At 41.1% G+C, this 20,206-nt stretch overlaps 2 protein-coding genes across 5 annotated transcripts; one reads left to right on the top strand and one right to left on the bottom strand.

Moving 5' to 3' along the window:
- Nucleotides 1-2,899: 2,899 nt before the first annotated feature.
- On the bottom strand, nucleotides 2,900-7,036 carry PSMD10 (proteasome 26S subunit, non-ATPase 10). Of its 2 annotated transcripts, XR_007766973.1 has the most exons (6): nucleotides 6,923-7,036; nucleotides 6,654-6,752; nucleotides 5,419-5,565; nucleotides 5,145-5,311; nucleotides 4,258-4,384; nucleotides 4,029-4,092 (listed from the first exon to the last, which is right to left on the bottom strand). XR_007766973.1 is itself a non-coding variant. In XM_050901944.1 (5 exons), the coding sequence occupies exons 1-5, from the start codon at nucleotides 7,034-7,036 to the stop codon at nucleotides 3,939-3,941; spliced, it is 681 nt and encodes a 226-aa protein (XP_050757901.1). In that variant the 3' UTR covers nucleotides 2,900-3,938. The 2 variants fall into 2 exon arrangements, 1 of the variants encoding a protein (XP_050757901.1); XM_050901944.1 differs by lacking the exon at nucleotides 4,258-4,384 and having other exon boundaries at nucleotides 2,900-4,092.
- A 262-nt stretch (nucleotides 7,037-7,298) lies between these two features.
- ATG4A (autophagy related 4A cysteine peptidase) lies at nucleotides 7,299-20,195 on the top strand. 3 transcript variants are annotated; one of them, XM_050901940.1, is made up of 13 exons: nucleotides 7,299-7,336; nucleotides 9,046-9,156; nucleotides 10,372-10,443; nucleotides 10,800-10,898; nucleotides 12,196-12,297; nucleotides 12,849-12,921; nucleotides 14,300-14,379; nucleotides 15,227-15,414; nucleotides 15,524-15,602; nucleotides 16,537-16,682; nucleotides 17,297-17,353; nucleotides 18,434-18,545; nucleotides 18,882-20,195. In XM_050901940.1, exons 1-13 carry the CDS (start codon nucleotides 7,327-7,329, stop codon nucleotides 18,944-18,946), a joined length of 1,194 nt encoding a protein of 397 aa, XP_050757897.1. In that variant the 5' UTR covers nucleotides 7,299-7,326; the 3' UTR covers nucleotides 18,947-20,195. The 3 variants fall into 3 exon arrangements, with proteins under 3 accessions (XP_050757897.1, XP_050757899.1, XP_050757898.1); XM_050901942.1 differs by lacking the exon at nucleotides 7,299-7,336 and adding an exon at nucleotides 7,907-7,937; XM_050901941.1 differs by lacking the exon at nucleotides 7,299-7,336 and adding an exon at nucleotides 8,020-8,051.
- Nucleotides 20,196-20,206: the final 11 nt, after the last annotated feature.

Genomic DNA, 20,206 nt, shown 5'->3' on the forward strand with positions numbered 1-20,206 from the left:
AGCTGCTTTCAAAACTTAGAACTGAAACTGCCTACTATACAACACACTAGCTTAGATTGCTTCCTCTGCCTAAGATGATTTAAATCTATTTCCAGGCAACTGCCTTATCCACTAAGCAACAAACTCACGCTACTTTTCTGCTGGTCTCCTTAGCCCAGTGTAACTTTGACTATTTTCTATAGGTGAAAGCATCAAGAGGAAGGGTAAGTAGTGCACCCACACCAATAGCCAACAGCTAAGTAATGAGCGCTCTCTTGGAAGGAGAAAAGGGAATTGAACCATGTACACTCTGATCCCTAGACACTTCTCTCTGGGCCTCGTTTCTAAGGCTAAGCAAACTCAGTTCTTCAAAAGGGCAAAGATACCTAGTCTCAGAAGAGCGTAAGGACCGTGGGCCTCAGGTGAATACAGACACACAGCCTCAGCAGCTCCCTTCTGAACTACATGAGGCAGATATTCCCTGACACAAGGAGACACTGGTTTCAGTCTTGTGCACTGCAGAAAAATCTATCTGGCTCGGGGATCTGAAACTTTCTGGCGCTTAAGTCTTCTATAGGATCTAATGTTCATAAATCCTTTGGTGACTGTTCCTAGCCTGTAAATATTAGTTATATGCAACAGTTGTCTTTAAAATAGATAAAAGGATACATCTGTGCTAAAATTTTCAGGTTCAGTACCTACAGCTATAAGTATGTTTATCAAGAAAGTGACCACAAAAAAAAAAAAAAGGAAAAAAAAGAAAAAAAAAGGAAAAAAGAAAAGAAAAAAGATGGCAACATTTAAAGAAGATGTAAGGCATGAGGTCCCAATTAAGATTCAGTTTGGATCATTAAGCATAACTGTACTCATTGCCCTTTCTACGCAGTTTTCTGGCTTTCAAATATTTGTCTTTGATACCTGTGTCCTAGTGTTTAGCCTCATTCCAGAGTAAAAGAGCCTTTGCAGTGTTCTTATAGTATTTAGCTAAAAACTGCTTGTGCCAGACTGCGATGGTCAAACCCTTACTAATACCAACACTGCCATATTCTCCCAGTAGATCCTCACACTCCTCTCTCCCTGGAATATCCAGGGTAAACCTTAAGTCATGACCTGTACGGAAGTCTCTTCTTAATCAGGCATCTCTCTTACTGACTCTTGTGGCAATTTTGCTAAGCAAAATCCGCAAATTCACATCCTTCAATCTAGGTTTAGAAGCTTACTGAAAATTTCTGATATTCACACCCAAAGTTTTGTAAGCATGCAGAACTACGACATTAAGCATGCTCAGTAACAGCAACAGAAGAGTAAGTACTACTTACTCCTGTTTGGGTGCCATGTCTTACCAAAGGTGTTTCCTAATGAGATAATTGAAATCAATTATTGGTCCAAGGGAGCCCACGACTTGTCTGACAGTGGCATTAATTTTAAATAATTTCTTCTCTGACATTCCCAGGCATTCTTTTACTCTTGCCCTTCATGGGAAAATATAAACAACTCTCTTCACGACACTGCTGTAGTTGTATTAGTTCTTCTAAAGTCATCTCCTGTATATATGTCTTAGTTACATTTTTCCTACTGCAACAGCTTTCCAACTTTCACATCTCTGCAACAGCACTATCATGACTGAAGAGGGGAATATATTAGGTGGTCATTATCATAATTTTTTAATCTTTCCTTAATCTTACCTCCACAAATTTCTCTACATGTATTCCTTATATAACTTGCTACAGTAAGATAGGAGCTTATGCTGGTGAAGTTGTAATTACCTTCTATAGCTAATACAATCTTCCTAGACCACCACAGGTCTTACATTTGCTAAAAAAGTAGACATTGCTCAAGTTATGTTAATGTTTTTATATAAAAAGAAAGAACAATTGAACACAAGTTCTAGACTAATCATTCCTCTCATACTGCTAACCACCAGTGTGTAATAGATAGTATTAAAAAAAACGCCAAAAGCAAAAATAAGAAGCAAAACAGATTGCTGGGGGTGAGGAGGAAGGTAAGGAAAATAACATTTATTTGGAGTTTCTTAACACACTGAGATACTTTTGTAAGCCTTCTGGCAGATGTTAGTTCTCATTATGAAGTTACTCTCATGTAAAGTAGTTTATTAAAAAGGATGGGGCACTGTTCCTAGCTTTCCACTGATGCTCTTGGCAAAGCACAAGCCAAATTAGGTATTGATCCACAGTGTGTAGCTCAAAAACCCTGCAGAGCTATGCAGGATGCAGAAACATTTTTCAGAATTTGCCTCAGATGTTCTGACAGTCTTTGCTGCATGGCCCATTTATCTTCTCCTGAGGGAGTAGGGATCATTAATATGGAAACCAGATATTAAGCCAACATTCAAGCCACCATCTCCTAGGGAAGTGGATTTACAAAGCTACAGAGCTGTGGCAGGGTATTTTTGCTATACAAAGCTCAAGATGAACACAGAATTTTAACTTCAGCTTTTCTCAATTCAAGTTTTCAGCAGTGCCTGCACAGTATATAAGAAATATTTACTGAGTCAGGTTCCTCCTTCAAGCAAGGTCTGCATGGCCAGAGCTTACTGTACAGCCAAGTTATCCCCCCCTGCTCTCAATAGATACCTTCAGTGAAATTTAACCTGCATTTTGCTTTCTAGGATAGACTTAAAGTACTTGGTGAAGATAGTTGTTTAGTTGTAAGTTTCTGTCTCGCTTATCAAAATAAATTGCATTACCTTAATCCCTACAAGTCAAACTGTAGAAACTGTCATCTTCCATTTCAATCTTTCCTTGCAGCTGAAGAACAAACATGTTCTATTTCCATACTGTGTAACGGATGGCAGGGTTTCATCTGACTTGTTGTTCAGATCCCAAGCGTACAAGCTATTTAGAAAATATTGTTTTTGTTACATGTAAGTTTAATAAAGTTTTATAACATCAAAGACTGCTGTTTAGGAAAGTTCTTTATTTCATAGAATTTTATCAGCATCGTTGGTTCAGAAGGGGGAAATCTATCCCACTAGTGTCAAAAGTGATCCTACCAACATCAGAACAGAAGGTCACTTTACCGATTCAGTCTCGTTAGCTCTGCCTTCTAATAACTTAATACCAGGATTTGCTATGTGTAAATAGAGATTAAATCAGGCGTCTGTTATAAAATAAGATGGTAAACTGCAAGCGTCAGTGCTGCATAATGGGAGTCAAACAGAACAGAAAAAGAAATCTACAGAAGGAGCAAGAGGAAATAAATTCAGATTCGAAGTACATCCCAGAGAAGTATCCAGAGCCTTCCATTATATAGTAGTATATTTGCAGAGGTAATCCTGAAACTGTGCCTGCATTCTGCAAGCAGTCCAGTGCACTTCATCAAATAGATATATTTAAAGATTCAAAGAAACAGGATAACAACAGATAACAACAGAAAAGCTTTAAACACTCAGAGCTCACTTGAATAGACTAAGAAGAGTAAAAATGGATACAATTATCTAAGTAACTGAGCAAACTGCATTCTACAAAGGGAGAGGTGTCGTTTAGAATCATCTGAAGGAAGAGAATCAGTACCTACAAAAACCAAACAAAAAACCACACACAAAGCACAAAGGCTAAGGGAAAAAACAAAGACTTTAGAATAAGCTTCCAAAATAAAGTTGACTTTAAATGGTTAAAGCATTTTTGGTCCTGTTGCTTGAAAGAAATAATCCTAAACTAGGTTCTGAAATACAAGGAATGACCGCATTTATACAGATCATACTGTAAACTGAAAGAAAACTGCAAGATATTGAAAAATACTTTAAAATCAGTGAACTGTTTAATTAACAGGAAGTACAAACAGTTGTTTTGGCACTGTACTTGAAGGAAAGCTAGGGATACACATTTTATTACCATGCTGATGCCCATACAGGACATCCTAGTTGAACTATCAAAATACAAAGTTTGCAGTCTTAAATACAAGTGCAACAGGAAAGAGAGTCAAGTCAGAAGTCCCCACTAGCCTTCCACCATTCTTTTAAGTATGGCTCCCAGGCCACCTTTTGCCACTTTCAGTGGGGTCAGTTCTTCTTTATTCTCAATGTGAATACTTGCACCATGAGACACGAGCAGCTTTGCCTCCTCCACTCTCTCTTCATCACAGGCTAAATGACTGTAATAAGAACAAGAAACCCACAGCCACTATTAAACAGTCCAAACTTATAAAGAGCAATAATTATGCCCTGTCAAAATGACAGCATGAATGTTGGGGGGGGTGGGGGGGGTGGGGTGGAGGTACATCCTAGAACAACAAAACCACACGCAACCAACTACCTACAGATTCCAAAGCTTGATGTCCAGTCACTCTGTTGTCATTAAGCAACTCAAGAACGTTCCTCCTGCTATTGTCCTCGCAACATTAAGACACTTCTTTAGATTAGGCTTTGGCTCTGCAGTCGGCAAAGCTAAGGAGCACATAATCCACAGTGAAATTGGAAAATGGTAATCTCTATTTGAATCGAAAGTGATAAACTAAATCGTACGATGCCTAAAAGTAATCTGAAGTAAAGAGCTACTGCAAATGCAGCAAACACTTTTTTCCATTTGGCATAGTATCTTGAGAATAAAGGTGTGTGTTCCAGGACAATACTGGGTTTCATGTATAGCTAAAACATACTGCTGGATCTTATTCACGGCAAAATCTTGATTCCACTGTAGGCAAGGCAGAGTTTTGCCACCAACTTCAAAGCAGTTAGGTTTTACCCTTACAGATTCAAACTGATCTCTAAGGTAATATCAAACACTGGACTAACTGTACTTAAATTGCAACTTATTCTCCTTAGAGAGGTGAAGAAAAGCTTCCAAAATTAGTTCTTGCTTGGCAGGACAGAGTAGGCCAGCCTGCAAGACCAGTTTCCTCCAACTTTGATGTCATTAGCTCGCTTTCTACCCTCTAGTGGCAACTGAATGTATTCCAAATTATTACAAAAGGAGTTCTACACTTTTTAAGTAGATGTAGCAACACAAATTAAAGTATGTATGTACAGACATACTTAGGCAAAACACTAAGTATGATTTTCTCAAATCCTTTTTAATTACATAGGTGTGTGAAGCAAGGGAGTATTTTGAGGCAATGAGAAATTAAAAAAAGAAATTGAAGTAATGGAGTTTCGTTTCATAGAGATTATGCTATATTAAGCAAAATAAAAATAAAAAATTACTTACAGAGGAGTATTCCCTTCAGAGTCCCGTATATTAACAGATGCATTGTGCTGCAGAAGGATCTGTACCATTTTTAGGTTTCCTTTGGCTGCTGCTCTGTGTAATGGGGTGGATTCAAAATGATCTCTTGCATCCGGATCTGCTCCGTTCTCTAAAAGCATGATTGCAATCTGAATAAGTAGAAAGAGAAAGGAGGGGGGGAGGAGGAGGAAAAGTTAATATAACTAAATACTTCTTCCAAGAGCAACACCACCTCCAGTAGCATAGGCAAACATACCTCCTGCTTATTTTTGGAGGCTGCATAATGCAGGGGCGTGCAGCCATTCTGATTGACAGCATTTACATGAGCACCCTTGGCAATGAGGGCCTTCACAATTTCATCACGGCCTGCCGAAGCAGCAATATGTAAGGGAGTCCAACCAGCCTAGAGAAGTAAGAAAAAAACCCACATTATTTAAACCAGGAGTTTCAGGCAAAAAACATGACAAAGCATAACCCCAATACAGACTTGACTGCTCATTAGTCATACTGCACCTACCCTTATGACTGTAAAGCTAAACATTATTGATTCTCACCAGAGAGACAAGTCTCGCGTCCTCTCACATGCCTGCATTCAGTACCTAACAAAAGCTGCCAGTTAAACGACAGGAATCACTTCTGTTACGCAGTTACGCATGGTATCTTGCAGGGTGCTTCGCCCCTGCAGAATTAACAGTAGTGCTTTTTTAAGAACAAGTAAGAGTGGCAGAAAAGGGTGTCCAAAAGTTTCTGCAATCTTTTCTATAGCCTACCCTCTAATTAAACTGATGGGACAACATTTCCTTCTTTAAGGATGATCTTTAGGATGCTTCATAATGAATGTAAGTATTTCAACCCTTCCTCTAGAACAGTAACAGACCATCTCCTTTCCAACTGTGAAATCACTGAACTTGTCACCTACTCTATAATGCCTTCCCCAATAACGAGAAATCTTCAGGGTACCTCATGATTTGGCACAACATATTTAAGAGAATCACATCGAGATAAAGGTAACATGAAAACCCCCAACAACAACCCAAACATTTTTTACATTAAAGATTTTACAACTTTGTTCATAAGAAGAGTTCTCCTGAAATTCATTGAGAATAAGCAACACTTACCAAGTCGTGTCACTCCCTCTTCCACATAAACAGTGAACTACTTCAGCTTGCCTTTCTAGCGCACACAGTAGTATGCACTTTTTAAAACCTCTCAGATACCACCCTGGATACACCAACTGACAGGAGGAGGGAGAAAAGGAAGGAAGCGACCAGCACCAGTCGCCACCGGGAGCTGCCCTCAGCGCCACCGGACCGCTGCTAGGGGCACTCCTGCGGCTTAAATCGTGACGGCAAAGGGTCCGGCCAGAAACCGCGCAACCAAATTCCCCACGCAAACGGGTTGACAGGACTCCTCAGCCTCCCGGCAGCAGCCCCGCGCCCCAGGCCAGCCCCTCACAGGGTTGGGGGGTCCCGGGAGGGCTGCGACACTCACATCATCCTTGTCGTCCACAGGCACGCCGAGGCCGAGGAGGAGATCGGCGACGTCCGTGTGTCCCGCCGAGCAGGCCCAGTGCAGCGCGGTCCGGTTGTCCTGAGGGAGAGAGCGAGGGAGGGAGGGAGCGGCGGTGAGCGGGCGGCGGGAAGGAGGGGCGCGGGGGGGAGGGGGCGGGGAGGCGGTTGACAGGAGCCGCCCCGCGGGGAGCGGCCTCACAGGCCGCCCGCTCTCGCCCCGGCGGGCAGGGAGAGCCGCAGCCGGCAGACCTGGTCGGCCTTGGTGGCCAGGGCCCTGTCGCGCAGCAGCTGGGCCCGCAGCTCCTCCAGGCGCCCGGCGTAGGCCAGGTTGCAGACCCCCACGTCGGACACCGCAGCCTCCATGCTAGCCGCCGCCTCGCCACCTCCCCCTGCCGACAGGGGCGGTGCTTCGGCCCGCGCGCCGGCCAATCAGAGGGGCGCCGGGGCCAGCCCAGCCAATCGACCTGCTCCTCTCCTACCGGCCTGCTCCTCTCGCCCCTCGGGCCGCGGGGGCTGCTGGGATTTGTAGTCCAACGGGCGAGAGGCGGTGCGCTGCCGCCGGCCGGCGGGACTACACCTCCCAGGGCGCCCCGCGCCGCGGCCGTGTTGTGCCTCCGTGTCGGGGCGAGGAGGAGGATGGTGACAGCGGGAGGATGGAGTCAGGTGAGGGGCGGCGGCGGCGGCAGCGTGAGGCCGCGGAGGGGGAGCAGGGCGAGCGGGGCGGCGGGCCTGCCCGTTAGGGCGGCGGTTGGCGGGGCAGGCACGCTGGCGGCGAGAGGCCAGGCCGGCGGCCTGCCCGCCCCAGGGGCCGTCAGCGGGGCCGCGCCGCGGCGGGAGGCGCCCGCGGGCTGAGGGGCGAGGCCGGGGCGGGGGGGGGGGGTCGGTGCTTTCCGTCGTGAGGGGTTTGCCTGGCGGGGAGGGACGGGGCCCCGCCGCCTCTCCCGGGGGCAGGGGGCGCGGGGCAGAGGGGCTTCTGGCGGGGGTTGCGGTGCGGAGGGGCGAGGCCGGGGCTCGGGGCGGCCTGAGGCCGGTGTCGCCGCGAACCGCCGCTGGCAGCCCCGGCGCGGCGGGAGGCTGCCGCGGCTCTCTGCGGGGAGCGCTCCGCTGGGCTTCAGCGGTGGGAGGGTTAGGGCTTTGGAGGAAAGAGAAGAGAGACCCCAGTAGTTCTTTCGCGGATGGTCTGAGATGTGGTATGGCGGCGGGTGTGGGAGAGAGACACGGCCGCGAAGGGGGGACACAGTTCCCTCCTGTTGGATTTCGAGGGGTGAGAGTCTTTTAAGTCTTTGGACTCAAAAATAGGCAATTTACCCTGTCAGTGCAATGAGTGATGACTTTTCTGGCGGAGAAGACAGCGCAGTGGAAGAAGTTCTTTTGCTCTGTAAGACAGCCTTAAAGAAGTTTATCATGTTTTCTAACAACTGCCCGCGCTAACATGCAGAGAAGGTGTATCTTCAGTGCTTGGTAGCACTGGCCCTGGGTGCTCAGTCAGAGGGTGGTGTAGCTCAATTTCACTTCTGATTGCTATAATGTATATTTTTACATTAAATGTTTTTTTTTATATTTACCTGCTGATTATTTGTTCTTTATACTGTATATATGTGCAGTTACTTGAAGAATAAAATATAATTGTGTTTGCTTTCACTTTTAGCTTCGATTTTTTAGCAGTTTATTCCTTTAAGATTGTTATCTAACAGAAATGATTTTACATTCATTTTTACACTTGAAGGCCTGTTTCACTCTTCCAAAAAACCCCACTTTAATGATCTAAAAAATGATTGAACTGTCTTCTTTTAGCAGTATTAATTACCATTTGTTATTTTACACTAAGTAGACCTAGCATTGAATAATAACATTAATGCATCTTTTTTTTTTTTTCTGAAGTGTTTCAAATCTCCAGTTAGGAAAGTAAAACCCAGTCTTGCTAACACTTTTCACATGCTTCCCACTAAGCACAAGGCCATAATCGCTCTGAGTGGCAGTATTTTTACATTTAAGATCAAGCATGGGCACATATGCCGGGATGCCTAAATAATTTTTTCCTTTCCTCATTTCCTTGAATCAAATCTTACTCTCACTGCAGTCATCCTGAACTTCTGCTGCTGGCTTCCGTCAGACTGCTTATAGTCAAAGTGTCAGCCATGTTATTCTCTCAGCACTCGCTGAGGATCAAAACAAAACCCAGCCAAGACAGTGGATATTTCAGTGACAGAACAGCTTGTTAAAGGAAAAGACTAAATGCAGCTGGCAGCACTGTTCAGAAGACCCAAAGACTGCAAAGACTAGCTACAACTAGTTCAGTCTAAGAACTCAAAGTTGTGCATAAAAGAACAAAGGGATAAAATGGAGTTTGAATTTTGTGTATTCCTTTTCAGTTTTATCTAGGTATGAAAACCAGATCACTATTTTGTCAGACTACTTAGAAGAATTTCCAGAAACTGATGAGCCAGTGTGGATTCTAGGAAGGCAACACCACCTAAACACAGGTATCTTTAGAATGAAAATTATCTGTAAAATCTGTAGAGCATTCATAGATTCACATGCAGCAGCAGCTCCTGATTTCCTTACGTTCTCTAAATGTCTCATGAGAGAAGTTTATTTTTCTTCATCAACAAGAAACCAACTATAAGCAGCAGTATTCATCCTAAAATGAAACCAGAAGTTTACCAATGTACGTTCTACCGTAACTCATGCAAAGAGATCGTACTTGTAGCGAAGGTGAGTCAGGTGTGAGGCTGGTCACTTCTCAACATCAAATGCCTCAGAAATAGATAAGTAAATAACTTTTGGGGAATGTTCAGTATTACTAATGTTATTTTCCCTTGAGGGATGCTGTCTGCAGCCTGTTATTTGCAACTAAAATGATATTTCGAAAGAATAATAATAATAGCAATAATAATAATAAAATTAATCTAGGGCACGTACTGTATTTTGATGAAAATAAATATATGACCTAAAAGTCATAGCAGAGTGATGTATTTATATATCATATAAAAATAAGATTTCAGAAGTGAGTTTTGCTCCTTGGGGAGAAGATAAGGGTATCCTCCTGTGTTACATGTCAAAGGCAGTGGCCATCAATGCAGGCATGGTGTTCAGGACAGCCAAGGGTACCGCATACAGCCTTGATCGGCTGAAGGATCCCTTGAAAAGGCCAATCAGGCTGAGCCACGGCTCAGAGAGAATGCAGCAAATAAGATTCTTAAGAATTCTTCAGATTCTTTGGGAGAATTCTGTAAGTGCATGTGTTTAAAAAAAAAAAAAAGAGAGATTTAATTAAACTTAATATTATTAACTTTTTCTTAAAATGACTTTGTATTGGGTTTGGAGGTAATGCATAGTTCCATGTTGGTTTGCATGTAGAAATTCTTCACCTTTCTTAACTTGCTTTACCAGTTCTTTCCTGAGGACATAGTTCTCCATAGTTGTTTCATTCAAGCTGGGCATAGTCATTCCAAACACCTTGTAAAACTTCATTGGCTAATAATTATTTCCTCTTTAATAAGTTAACTTTAATTAGCAGTCTACAAAAGCTCTCTGTGTTTAAACAGCTAAAAATGTTCTAAGTATTAAGGGTCTTATATGTAAAAGCTAACAGGAGTCTTGCATGCACTCTATATATTGACCGTACAGGGAAAATTAGAATTTTTCAATTTTAAAAGTCTGTTTTAATAATTTCTTTCCTCTTAAAAATATTGCAGACAAATCTAAGTTACTGTTGGATATAAGTGCTCGTCTCTGGTTTACGTATAGAAGAAAGTTTTCGCCTATTGGTGAGTATGCAGCAGACCAGCTGCCTTGTTATAAATTAGACAGCAGGATTAGTGATGTTATCATGGACTGAAAAATGATTTTTACAGTATTAGAACATTTTGAGCATCATTTTAACTGTTTATGCAAACAAAATATTAAAGCTGTTAAAAACTTTGTTTACTTCTACCTGCATATAATCAGGTCTTCGTGCTTGTAGAGCAAGCAGTAAAGTTAGACCAGCAATATGGAAAGAGAAGGTCTTGCTCAGTGCCTTTTGTCCATAGGACAGTTGTTAGAGATTTTAACTCTGACATTTTCTCTGTGGCGCCGCACTCGTTCTAAAGCCCTTATTGATTGTAATGAACTTTTTTAATAGGAGGCACTGGTCCTTCGTCTGATGCTGGCTGGGGATGTATGCTGCGATGTGGGCAGATGATGCTGGCACAAGCACTGATCTGCAGACATTTAGGAAGAGGTGAGTACTGTTGCTGAGTCAGCTTTTGTGTTGTTTGGAGACTGTTTAATTTTTGTTGTAGTTTTCCATAAAAGCGCAAAACCTAAATTTATTAATGAAACTTTCTTTGGTGCCCTGGTAGAAGTTACTAGTGAATTATTCTTGTCTGACGGGGCGAAATCATGCCAGCCTTAAGCAGAGAAATAGAAATAGAGGGAGGACAAGTAGGGAATCCCATTGGCGTTACTTTATAAATCTTTTTGAGAAATACCCAAGTGGAAGCCAAGGGAGAACCTGCCGCCACGGGTCTAGTTCTTACCCTTCTCTTCATTGCTTACATAGCCACCAAATATTGGCACACAGTGACTGTGTGAATAGTGACATAGTGATAGACACCATACAAAGTACTTCACAGACCGCTCACCCGTCACCAGCCTGAGGTCCAAACCCCACAGCAGAACCCATTAGTGCAAGCTCTTAAGCCTGTATCAACACCTCACATCCCAGGATCACGGGTAAGTATCGTAGGTCTGGTCTGTGTGTAGCTGCTGTGTCAATTAAATTATTACGGTTAGGCCTGTAATCCTTGCACTGTTGTGCTGTGGTTTCTATGGCAGCATGCTTTGTGGATTTATCTACTTCAATAACTGAATCCACAGAAGGATTTATCGACTTGAATAACTGAATCCACAGAATGGAGGTGCAAAGATTTAACTGAAGGAGCAGGCAAACAAACAAATTACCTGAGAACAACTGGAATATGAACTTGTAGTTTGTAGCTACTTCATAGTATCAGCCCTATGTATGCACTTCTCTCTCAGTAAATGGGAGGTAACTACCTTAGGTGAGAAGCAAGAGCATACGTGGCAAAGCTACGTTTTGGATTTTGCTGTGGGAGAGAGCCAGCGTTGTGTTTGGACTTGACTTTATGGACCTTATATCGTTATCTTACAAATGCTTACATTATGCTTACAAATCTAACAAAATCTAAACAGAGCGTATAGTTTTAAATGATCTTGGAAGCTCACATACAGCAATAGCTATCAATTCTCAGCAGTGATCACTCAGAATATAGTTGCAATTGACACTTTTATTTTATTTTCCCAGTTTTCACAATCTAGCCTGTGATGATAAAGGACAGCTTGATAATAAATGACAAGCTGCGACTTCTAGGAACTCTAAACAAAATGTAAATATTAGAGATGAATTGTACATTTGTCTTTTAACATCTCATTGTATGGCTTTTACTATCTAGAAATTTGATCGGAACGATGGAAACATTATCATTTTTTAATCTGTATAACTTTTTCCCCGTAAGATTGGCAATGGGAAAAACACAAAAAACAACCAGAAGAATATCACAGAATCTTACGGTGCTTTCTAGATAGAAAGGATTGCTGTTATTCCATCCACCAAATGGGTAAGAACACACATCAACTTTTTCTTTTTCCCACTGAAATTCCTACTGTGTTGAAATGTTCTAATTTGAAATATGTTAATTCAAAATTTTTAAAAGCTGATTATGAAGACAATGCATATGTTTATATATAAATAAAAATGCATGCAAATGGGTACAAAGTATAATAATTCAGATAATGTTATTCATTGAGACCTAAATAAATCTGTATACTAGAATCTAGCTCTTGATATAGTATGTAAACCTCGGGTAACAGAGTTGATATTATTAAAGTAGACAGTCATGAAGCTTATTGCTGTAATTTGTAATAAAGGACACAAATATTTGTAATTCTCATTACAGTTTAGAAACTTTTTGTGTAGGAACTAACAGTCATTAAGATTTGAAAAGAGCATAGATTGAGAAAATAATTGTTGTTGCTAAATACAGTTTGCAATTGCTCTAGAATGTATGACAAAATATTAGTAGGTCATGCTATTTAACACAGCTATTGTGACCAGACTCTCCATGGTCTTTTTTTTCCTCTGTGTGTGTGTTTTCCCTCATAAAAACAGCGCAGATGGGTGTTGGAGAGGGGAAATCAATTGGAGAATGGTTTGGACCAAATACAGTTGCTCAAGTACTAAAGTAAGTCAAATCACACGAGCTCCTTCAGAACGTACTCCCCTGGGGCAGCTAAGCTCAGAGACCAAGGCCCAAGACACAGCTTTAAAGGCTGATCTCCCTCTCTCAGAATGGGGAATATGTATGCCATGTGTTTGCAAGTACTGTGCGGACCACGATGCTGTAGCCCGGCAGGCAGGTACTGAGCTGGGATTGAGTGAGTTCTAAATTTTCATATACCAAGGGCCTGGGGAAGACCTGCAAGGTCTCTCCTGCTATGCTGTCTACACGCCCTAACCAGTAAGCACCAGAGATGCGTATTCCTTTCCACAAAGTGGCACAGCTTTGACAGGTCAGGAGTGGCACCGTGCGGATTAGAGTGGTGGTATGAAACATCAGAGTGAAGCCATCCAGGCCAAGGAGGGAGCTGAACTGCAATTCCTCACCTCAGAGCTGCAGTTCTGCCTGAAGGGCGCTGCGTAAAACATGGGCAGCTCCTCCTAAAAACATGGGCAGCTCCTCCTAGTCTAGAAGCCGCACCTAAGAGAGTTGCCTTTGCTCCGTTTCTGAGGGATAGGTGGAGGTGCCAGATCTCAAGTGGAGGCTAGACTGCAGGTCCTGAGTGCTCAGCAGCAATTCTTTGCAGCCCTGAGACAGACACACATTCTGGAGAGGGGGAGAGGAGCTAAAGCATGCCCTGGCCTCCAGCTCTCTTCACTTACAAATTCTTCATGGCTTAGTGCTCACATACAGGCTTTTCTGGCTTATTTTAGACAGCTGACTCAGCCTGTGCAGCTTAAGAGTGTAGCTCCCTTCCCCAGAGTTTTGGATTTCACACAAGTGGACAGAAACCTGTGTGCTGTAATGCCTCCCTCCTAACTTTTGGGTGCCGAAAACCTTTAGCTGATCTAGCTTTTAATGCCCTGAGTCTGCTGTCCACGCGTGCACAGAACTAGTTCCACTGAATTTAGTGGAACTCCTTAAGCAAAAAGTAATGTGCAAAACTGGCACAGGAATTTTTTCCTTCTCGAGACAATGCCAGGCACACTGGGCAGGATCCCATTGCGGAAGCTGTTAAATGCAATAAAAAGTAATAAACCTAATTATGTGGTTGAGCTGTTACTATCCCTGCATTTGGCAAAAGGACAAAACAGTTTTCACATGGTACAGTGTGTGTGCTTTTCCTGGAACCACTCAGTATTTATTTTTCTAAATATATTAAACATTAAATATTCAAAGTTATCTTTTTATTACATGGAAACTTAAAAAAATCCAACAAATATGTTTTCACAAAGAAACAATTTAATTTTTTTTACTCGAGAACCATCTAATTGTCCTGAATGAAAAGTTACCCTCATGGTCCTAATTAGCTTATATTAATTATTACCTTAATGTTTTCTAGGAAGCTTGCTTTATTTGATGAATGGAATTCATTAGCAGTTTATGTATCTATGGACAATACGGTGGTCATTGAAGACATCAGTAAGTGAAACATTAGTTCTCTGGTGACAGTTTTTGATTTGACTCCACTTTCCTGAATGTATCTCGATAAGAACAAAATACTTTTGGGCCGTCCCTACTTGTTCCCAGGGTAAGAAAAGGAATAAAGGAAATGCAAACTCAGGTTTTGGGTGTCCAAAACTAAAGCTAGCACAGAACGATGTAGGCCTTTTTGGTGGCCAACTTACGTACCACGCGGTTTGGGAGAAGATGGAGTTTGGTCTGTGCTACCTAAACTCCTGCCTCAGAAATGGAATGAAGTTGCAGTATGTAGAAATACAGAGCATTGTTTTTAATGCAGTTTGCCCAAGCGCTGTGCTTTGGTCAGGCAAAAGAGAAACCAGGGGCAGATCCTAGAGGAACACATGGCCCGGCTTAATTTTCCGTTGTAAGAAAGGTGGGTTTACAAGTGGTATTTAGCCACAGCCTATTTCTACTTTAGTCCCTACTTCTGCTTACTCTGTGGTCACATCATTGGAAGCGAAGAGTTCCCTGAAGAGTTTCTCATGCTATCATCTCTGCCATTTCATTTCCCTGACATTTTCTGGGCAAAGCTTGACAGTATTAATAATGCTAGTAGTAAATGTAACTTCAGTTTTAAATTTTCATCCCCCAGTCGTTTATCTCATGTCTCACTAATGTGCCAGCACATATTCTGTCTGCTAGAATTACTTCTACTAAGTAGTTACTATTTCCATGCCCTGCTCCTTTTGTCTTAAAACAGGAGCTCTATAAAGATGTCTGGCAAAGTAGCTTAATTCATGATCGAGCGGAAGATCTGCTCTGTGTTCCTGTGTGCATTCATTGATTTCTGGTTTTATCCCCACAGAGAAAATGTGCTGGTCCCCTCCCCAGAGCAGCAGCGCGGCCCACAGCAGCGCACATTTGCACAGAAGTGCTCTTGGCCGAAATAAGAACGCAGCAGGATTCTGCACAGGCTGGAAGCCCCTCTTGCTTATTATACCTCTACGGCTAGGGATAAATCACATAAATCCAGTATATATTGATGCGTTTAAAGTAAGGTTTTTTTCAGTGAATTGTTTATTATTGTGAAATAAGTTCGGGTATCTGTTATATCAATAAACAAATCAACTTCAATTTCGTTTTTCTCCCTTTGAACTCCTAGGAATGCTTTAAGATGCCACAGTCTTTGGGAGCATTAGGAGGGAAACCAAATAATGCCTATTATTTCATAGGATTTTTAGGTAAGGAAAAAAGAAACTTATTCCAAATAACGCATATGATGTAAAGAGAAAGGGGGTTTTTTTGGAAGGGGAAATAGTAAGCAGTTTAAGCATGAGAACAGAGAAGAAGAAATGAAGAAACATACTTCAAATACTTCAGGAACAGTATGATATCATCCTCACAGGAACGGAAAAGTAGCAGCAAAGCTTGATGTAAAAATAAGTAATGATATAAGCAAGAACACACTAAGAAAAGCCGATAGCGTTCAGCAAGTGTCAAATGTCACTACTGTTAAAATACTGAGTTTTTCCTAATCATTAATACTTCCTAATGAAGGGTGTCTTGTTTTATTCTTTTGCGTCACAGTTTTCTTAAATTATTTTCTCGTATTTCAAACTTTTTCTGATAGCAGTATGTTTTTCACCTTCTTCCATATCTTCCTTTATTAATTAAAGCAATAGTTAATACTAGATTCAGTCTTTCAGATTTCACCCCAATTTGACCCATAATTTTACGGCTATTTTGTTCTTCCTTTCGTAAAACCTGAACTTTTAGTCAGACTTCTTTGTTTCAATTTCTGAATGAATGCCTGATGGGATTACAGATTGTATTTGCGGTCATCCTGTACCTTTTGGTCTGTGGAATGTTAGGGATTACAACAGTTGAGATTTTTAAAAAACGTACTGGACCTCACGTAGAAAAAGGCAAGTATGCGACAAAGGTAGAACAAACCCACCAAAAAATCCACAGTAATAGGTCACAATAGACAATTGTACTGAATACCCTGTGGGAAACTAGTGTGTCTAACTTTATGATTCTCTTAAAGACTCCCTAGCTAGAAAGTCTAGATATGGAGTGTGATGATAATCTAATTTCTGTTTTACGAGTCTGGATGGAATAAGTGCTCACTAAAGTCTCTTGCTTATTATCGACATATGGATTTTACCCATACAGGCAACGAGCTGATCTACTTGGACCCTCACACCACTCAAAGTTTTGTAGATTCAGAAGAAAATGGTACAGTTGATGACCAGAGCTTCCACTGCCAGCAAGCCCCACACAGAATGAAGATCATGAATTTGGACCCTTCAGTAGCTTTAGTAGGTGTTAGGAAATAATAGATGCGTGCACTTTATTTCAAAGTAACACCTCTGTATATTGGTCAGGGCAGTAATGCATTTCCTTGAGCAGAAGTAAGATCACAGGGCAGTCTTCTGCAATCTAAAATTCAACACGTGGTAGTTTATATATTAACTGCATAGGATACATTAATGTTAGGTCAAGCAGGGAATTGACTGTTTGTATCCTAGGGAGCTAATTCATTTTCTTTTCTGAGCAGCATTTCCCTTTTGCAAGAAGTATTTTGAAGGTCAAAGCAAGGAACTGAACCAGGTTTCCTTATTTTATTCCATCACTACCATATATGCATGGTCGCTCTGGACAAGTTAGTTAAGCTTATTTTATATCATAATTTACAAATCTTTAAATGGAATTACTTGTAGAAGTCATCCAGTATCCGTCACAAGAAGACTGTGGTAGTTGAAGAAATTAGATCTGATGCCATGCCAGTATCCTTTGGTTGGTTTATGGGTGATTGTCACTGGAGGCATATGTTTCTAAAGCTTTAAACAGTGCTAAAGGTACCACAGCATCCTTCACTCATTCACATATTGTTATTATTTAATACTACTACTGTATGTATTTTTTTCCTTAGGGCTTCTTTTGCAAAGAAGAATGTGACTTTGATAACTGGTGCAGTCTTGTACAAAAGGTAATAATACTCTCTTTATTTGCTCTGTATGAAGTAATGTATACTTTTTTTTTTTTAACAATGGAAATTCCCATTACATCTTTCTCTGCATGCAAATTAAATGAGCCATAGAGAAGAATGCATTAATGCGTCAGGGTGAGCCAGTACTACTGAATTGCTAATCGGAGCTTGTTCAGCATTTTGACAACCATGAACTCTGCCACTTGGAAAACGGGTGTAAATATATACCCTTAAAAAGTTTTTCTTTTTTTAGTACTGCTGTGTTACTGGCTGAAACTTAGTCATTTCTTGAGAAATAAATGTTAAAAGTCAGTTTTAACTGCCATGTTGTAGCAATTTATTTATTTGCTTCCTGATCCTTTTCTATTGTTTGACATAATATATTATTATGTATTCTAATTATGACTGTTAGTCCCTGGTACCACAAAAGATCTGACTCTGTAAGTGCTGAATCCATCCAGCTCCTGCTGAACTGCGGGACGCGCAAAAGGTGCTTGCTGCCACAGGAAAAGGACTTTAGGACAGTTTGTAAATAACTGAAATACAGGATATGATGTAGCGTACCTGATTGAAGAGGCGTGGAATTTGGCTTCAATAACAACTTGTTTCTCCTGATCGAAACCTGTCCTTCAAAATCTGTTGGGTTTTTTGGAGCTGATAGATTTGTCTTTTGTTCTCACTGAGGAACAGAAAACTTGAACACCAAGAGGTCCATGCAAATAATTTTCTTTTAAAAGGCACAAAATATTGTGTGTTCTTGCTGTCTGTTCACGACATGTAAACAAAATTCTAGGTGTGTGGATATCAAAGCTAATTATAACACACTGATAACTTGTAGGACAGTTCAGGAGCTCTGTCTTCCAGGTGTGTTTTCAACTAGGAAGATATTACAGAGCTCTGTGAAGCAGTGATTCATAATGGCAGGTACTCGAAATAATAGGTTTTCACCGTATGTCTGCGTAAAGCCTTTGGGTTTTGATAGACATACATAATTAAAAATGTTTTTAACGAAGCAGACATTTTTTTGTGTTTGAAGGTTCTCTTGAGGCATCTTTTAAAACAAAAGTATTCTGTCCTCAGGAGATTCTAAAGCAACAGAGTCTACGGATGTTTGAGCTGGTCCAGAAGCACCCACCCCACTGGCCTCCTTTCATACCTCCAACGAAGCCAGAAGTGACGACTACAGGCGCAGGTGCAGTACCGACCGAAAGTGCCGTTGTGCAGCCGAGTGGGCCTCGTTAGCAAACAGAAGAATAATCACAGGAGGACTGACGGTGCTTGCCTGAGTGTCAAGCAACCACCACGTGATTAAATGCCTTATTCAGACAGAATATCAGGCAGTTGCCCAAACAGGCCACATACAATCGCTAGCACAGATAGATAGATTTTTTTTTTTTTAATATTACAAAATACTTTGAAGGACACATTCCAGAAAAGTGGGGGTTTTGGGGTTGTTTTTTAAGTAAACAAAATCAGGCACGTCTTTAGATTCTAATTTGTTTAAAATTTTTTTTTTTTCTTTTTGCAGAACTCATCGAATCTACGGACAAGCTATTTGAAGTGGAAGAAGAATTTGAAATCCTGAGCGTATGAAGGAAACTGTGGTGACCCTTCTGAGTATTGAACGTATTGCTAATATTATTGCATTGACTTAAATCAAACAGCCATGTTAGCCCCAAAGTGCCTGAAATGACAGATAACAGAGCACAAAAACCTAGTAGCATCCGAAACTCCGACAGTGACAGTTCCTTCTGTCAAAGAGCTTCCCCAGATGGAAAGGCAGTAAAAGATCTTATAATAAGACCCTTAAAGGGAACCTCTTTCTAATGTGCGTCTTTCCTGAAGACAAATGGACCTTTGAGATTAAGGCAAAAAGAAGTATAGCAATGGGCTGTGCGTTTGGAGAAAGGGATAACACGAAATGGATATTTCTTGCTCTCGTATAATGCAATAGTTTAGTTCTCAAAGCAAAACAGTCTTCAGTTAAGGAGGATGTTTACTTCTGTTCCCTCCTGTGGGCTGCAGCATAGAAAAAATACATTGTCTTGTTTAAAAGATCGACTGGATCAGAAGAAAATTGTTTCCTTGTTAAATATTTTAACATGTATTTGAGCAACCACACTTTATTACAAAAATGTTTCTGTAAAAGGAACTATGTCTAATGTATACGTTTTGCAATAGCCTTCCTGTTTCTGGGAAACCTCAAGAGGAACAGGAGACTCAAATAGTTGATACGTAGATCACAACCACTGTTATGATATATTTCACCTTGACCTTAAAATTCAAATCATTAAAACTTAGGCTGACTTTTCTTTTGGAGCTAAAATGAGTCAAAGGTGGTTTAACTGTACCTTATTTATTTTAAAAAAAGATTTACACACGTTTCTCTGTTACAGCACTTTATCTGTGCATCTAATAAATTTCTTAAGCTTTTCATAGGTTGTATGCTGCTATATTTTGTTAATTTGTTTGTGTGAACTAAATATAAACCAGGTTATCTTAAAACTTAATATATAGGCATATGCAAATCACTTCATTGTTGTTTTTTGACTTGTTGCCTTTTGAAATCTGTTTTGGTAAAAGTGCCTTAATTCTGCAGGGTTATCAGAACAGCCTGCGTGGTTTTATTTCTAAGGCAGCGTGTCTCTCTAGCAGCCATAAGAAAACCAGCTCAGAATAATTAAAGGCAAAGATCTTTTAATCCATTATAAAGTTCCTTTTTGCTATCAGACAGTCCCCACTATGGTCATTTTGTCACGATAGTGTAACGGACGTGAATCGCACAGTTTCATCTTCACCAATAAATGACAATGTAGAGAAATACTGAATGCTGTCTCCTCTCGCTTGCACTTC

The sequence above is a fragment of the Gymnogyps californianus genome, chromosome 9 (assembly GCF_018139145.2).
Source record: "Gymnogyps californianus isolate 813 chromosome 9, ASM1813914v2, whole genome shotgun sequence".
Taxonomy (NCBI): Eukaryota; Metazoa; Chordata; class Aves; order Accipitriformes; family Cathartidae; genus Gymnogyps; species Gymnogyps californianus.

Bases quoted from the DNA above. Each gene is read 5' to 3' on its own strand.
- PSMD10 (XM_050901944.1), bottom strand. From the start codon at position 7,036: ATGGAGGCTGCGGTGTCCGACGTGGGGGTCTGCAACCTGGCCTACGCC. The intron at 6,753-6,922 runs GTCTGCCGGCTG...TCTCTCCCTCAG, and splicing joins TGGCCACCAAGGCCGACCAG to GACAACCGGACCGCGCTGCA. The intron at 5,312-5,418 runs GTATGTTTGCCT...CTACTTATTCAG, and splicing joins CCTCCAAAAATAAGCAGGAG to ATTGCAATCATGCTTTTAGA.
- ATG4A (XM_050901940.1), top strand. The intron at 10,444-10,799 runs GTGAGTATGCAG...CTTTTTTAATAG, and splicing joins AAGAAAGTTTTCGCCTATTG to GAGGCACTGGTCCTTCGTCT. The intron at 10,899-12,195 runs GTGAGTACTGTT...TTTCCCCGTAAG, and splicing joins CTGCAGACATTTAGGAAGAG to ATTGGCAATGGGAAAAACAC.